The 2856-nt window shown below is 45.9% G+C and overlaps 1 protein-coding gene across 1 annotated transcript; it reads right to left on the bottom strand.

Annotated features, from left to right (window-relative positions):
- Nucleotides 1–323: 323 nt before the first annotated feature.
- On the bottom strand, nt 324–1019 carry EDB93DRAFT_1187107 (uncharacterized protein). Its single transcript, XM_041450839.1, has 2 exons — nt 743–1019; nt 324–686 (listed from the first exon to the last, which is right to left on the bottom strand). The coding sequence occupies exons 1-2, from the start codon at nt 944–946 to the stop codon at nt 534–536; spliced, it is 357 nt and encodes a 118-aa protein (XP_041300911.1). The 5' UTR covers nt 947–1019; the 3' UTR covers nt 324–533.
- Between the last annotated feature and the right edge of the window lie 1837 nt (nt 1020–2856).

Genomic DNA, 2856 nt, shown 5'->3' with positions numbered 1-2856 from the left:
GCTGCTGCACTCGACTCTGGGCTCGCAGTTTCTATTATCTTGGTCTTCTTCTGCCTGCAGTACCCAAAGAACGGTACTATCGGCGCGGACACCGTCGCAAAATGGTGGGGCAACAACGTATTCCTGGATACGGCAGATGGGAAAGGCAAGTCTTACGCCGTTATTAACGGTACCTTTGGGCCATCGACGTGGTAAAGAATATTGTAGTACTAGTTATGTATATTACGAATATCAAAATATTGTACCTTGCAAAATTCAATTTTTTATACAGTGTAAGTCACTCAAAAGCGGCAACTACCGACATCAAAATTTGTAATTCTATCTACTAGATGTCCACTAGAGTTCGCGCAATTTTGGCGTAACGTCTATTACTCCACAACGCATCAACATGAAAATTTAATTAGTTGACAGCTCGATAGCGTGACATCGAAAGTACAGCACCTGCTAGTTTTTTTTTTGAATCTCGACGTGTTGAGTCCAGCGGAAGGTTACCGCGCAGAAAAGTGCATTTTCCCTAGAGTTCGCGCACTTTGTCACACCATGTCACACGTCTGCCGCCATGCCTTTTCGCACTCCGTATCAGTGTCCGCACCGTTCGTCGCGCTGTCAGAGGCAATGGTACACGAAACAATCTGTACGACGCGGTAGAAGCGTGCAATCAATTCTATTGCAATAGTTATGTGATTGTAAGATATATAGTATTATATCTCGGCTCTCGAGAGTAACTAATGTGAATAATAAGGTGTAGCTTGTGCAGGTATATGATAATTGTGAAGAGAATGATGAGGAACGGTATGATAGTGTGTGTTGCTAGGTGCATGATGTAAATTATGCTGGGGAGAGAATGGATAATGCAGGTGTCCATGAGGAAGTAAAGTAGGTGCAACTTGAACACCAGAATGAACAGCGGCCAAGGGAGGATCAGACATTGACAGCGCGTGAACATAATGTGGAGTAGTGGATGAGGATGACGCTGGTAAGCCCGTCGAACGGTCGTTGAGTTGACGACGAATTGCAGGATGTTCAATTTGAAGTGATTCGGACACTGCCGGTGCAATGTTTTCATCAATCATGCTCGCATGCACGCGTTTCTGCCCGCGATGGAGACGACCATAAAGGCCAGTGAATTGGACGAACACCACGAAAGCGGCCACGAAGAGTACTCTCGGGAATACCATAGTAAGTTGCTGTTCTCCTGATGTTTGGTGTGTTACCAGCTCGCTGATCTTCCCAAAGCTTTGCGCAGGCCTTCTTGACTTTTTCTTCTTGAGCCTCGCGCAGCTGTTTGGACTTGACCATGCAGCCGTTGGGGACTTCAATTTTGCATTGGTGTTTTTGTGCCGCATTTCGGCATTGCGGAGTTTTGATTTACACAGTCTCAATGTAACGCTTTGCATAGATTGTCACGTCTGGGGCATATTTCTTTTATCACAGATGATCCTGACAAGCATGTAGCCCCGGAGAAATTTGTTTTGGTATTTCCTCATCATGTATAACCATCACACCACATTCCAGAATTTTATGAGGTGAGCTGACCTTCATAGTGAGCCTTCTATGCACAAAATTGCCCTCCAGCACCAATAATTTCGCCATAGGACGAGATCTACTTCGGTTTTCTTCAAATAAAAAATACCACACTATGTATTACGCTAGGGGGAACTTGACTATACCATACATAAGGATTCTGTGCAGAATTGCGTGTGCTAGAGTTGATGCGCGGACTCTTGGGACACACGGACTCGTGGGACTATCTAGTACACCTTTGGAAAGACAACTTTCGTCTTGAAAACGTTACAATAGTGATGTATATTACGAATATCAAAATATTGTACCTTGCAAAATTCAATTTTTTATATCCAATCTATTAAGAGTGTACTTTATTATCTTCTAGTCCGCTGAACCAGCGCTGAACGTTGAACCTCCGATCATCAATTCATGAATGATGGGGCCCCGCATCAGTCGGCCCTTCCCACCGGCCACTTTAGAGATGCAATTGGTGGTAAGATATGAGTTCGCCGCAAGCGTGATAATAACACGAGTGGTTTGTAAATTAATGCTGCGCACTAACGCATACTCGACACGCTGAAACGAGCTAGAACCGAATTCGAATCAATCTTGCGCTGAGGTCTCACAGTGATAAGGCAAGCGTAGGCAGTTGTGAGTATAAGGTTGCTATATAGTAGTCGCACGTGCATATCAAGGAAGGAAGGCGCACTAAACATGACTTTCCTAGTCAGGGTGGATTCACAGGCCCTCCCGTTGAAAAAAAAAACACTTTTAGAATGCGGCGCGTGTCCAGAGAAACACGTCAAATTGCAGAACCGCAGCAGTGATCCGAGTCAGCCTATTCACCTCCTGAGGTTCTCGAACGGCAGCTGCCCGTTGCACAGGCCAGCCACTGTCAAACTAGGCTCGGAGCTAAACTGCCGAGAAAAAGATAGAGCGCGGAGAGATGAGGAATGATTGCAGGAACAGTGGGAGTAGGGCTGGCAGCCGTACCCGTGCCGTCAACGTTCCAACTTGAAGTTTACAGATACGGTGTACGGGTACACCGTAACCGTAAACGACCGTAAGTGGTACGGGCGATGTTCGTCTGGCTTATTCAGAGTCATTCTAGCTTGTTTGCACTTTTTTTGCTTGTACAGGTTCATTCTCAGGCTGATTTGCGCGCACTCATTTCGGCTTGCACCCACTGGCGGCCCGCGGGTATCCGAGTCATGGTTATCAGGGGTTTGAAGCCTGAGTCCGAAGTTGTAATACTGCGGCAGTACTACTACTACTTCGGACTTCAAAGTTCAAATTCGAGATCACCGCGACCAGGATTTCTAAGAGGAAGAACCTGTGTTAAAGTAGATG

Source organism: Suillus bovinus, assembly GCF_016758785.1.
Source record: "Suillus bovinus strain UH-Sbo-P2 chromosome Unknown EDB93scaffold_162, whole genome shotgun sequence".
NCBI lineage: Eukaryota > Fungi > Basidiomycota > Agaricomycetes > Boletales > Suillaceae > Suillus > Suillus bovinus.
The sequence above is the reverse complement of the archived record's forward strand: the minus strand, read 5'-3'. Positions and strand labels throughout refer to the sequence as shown.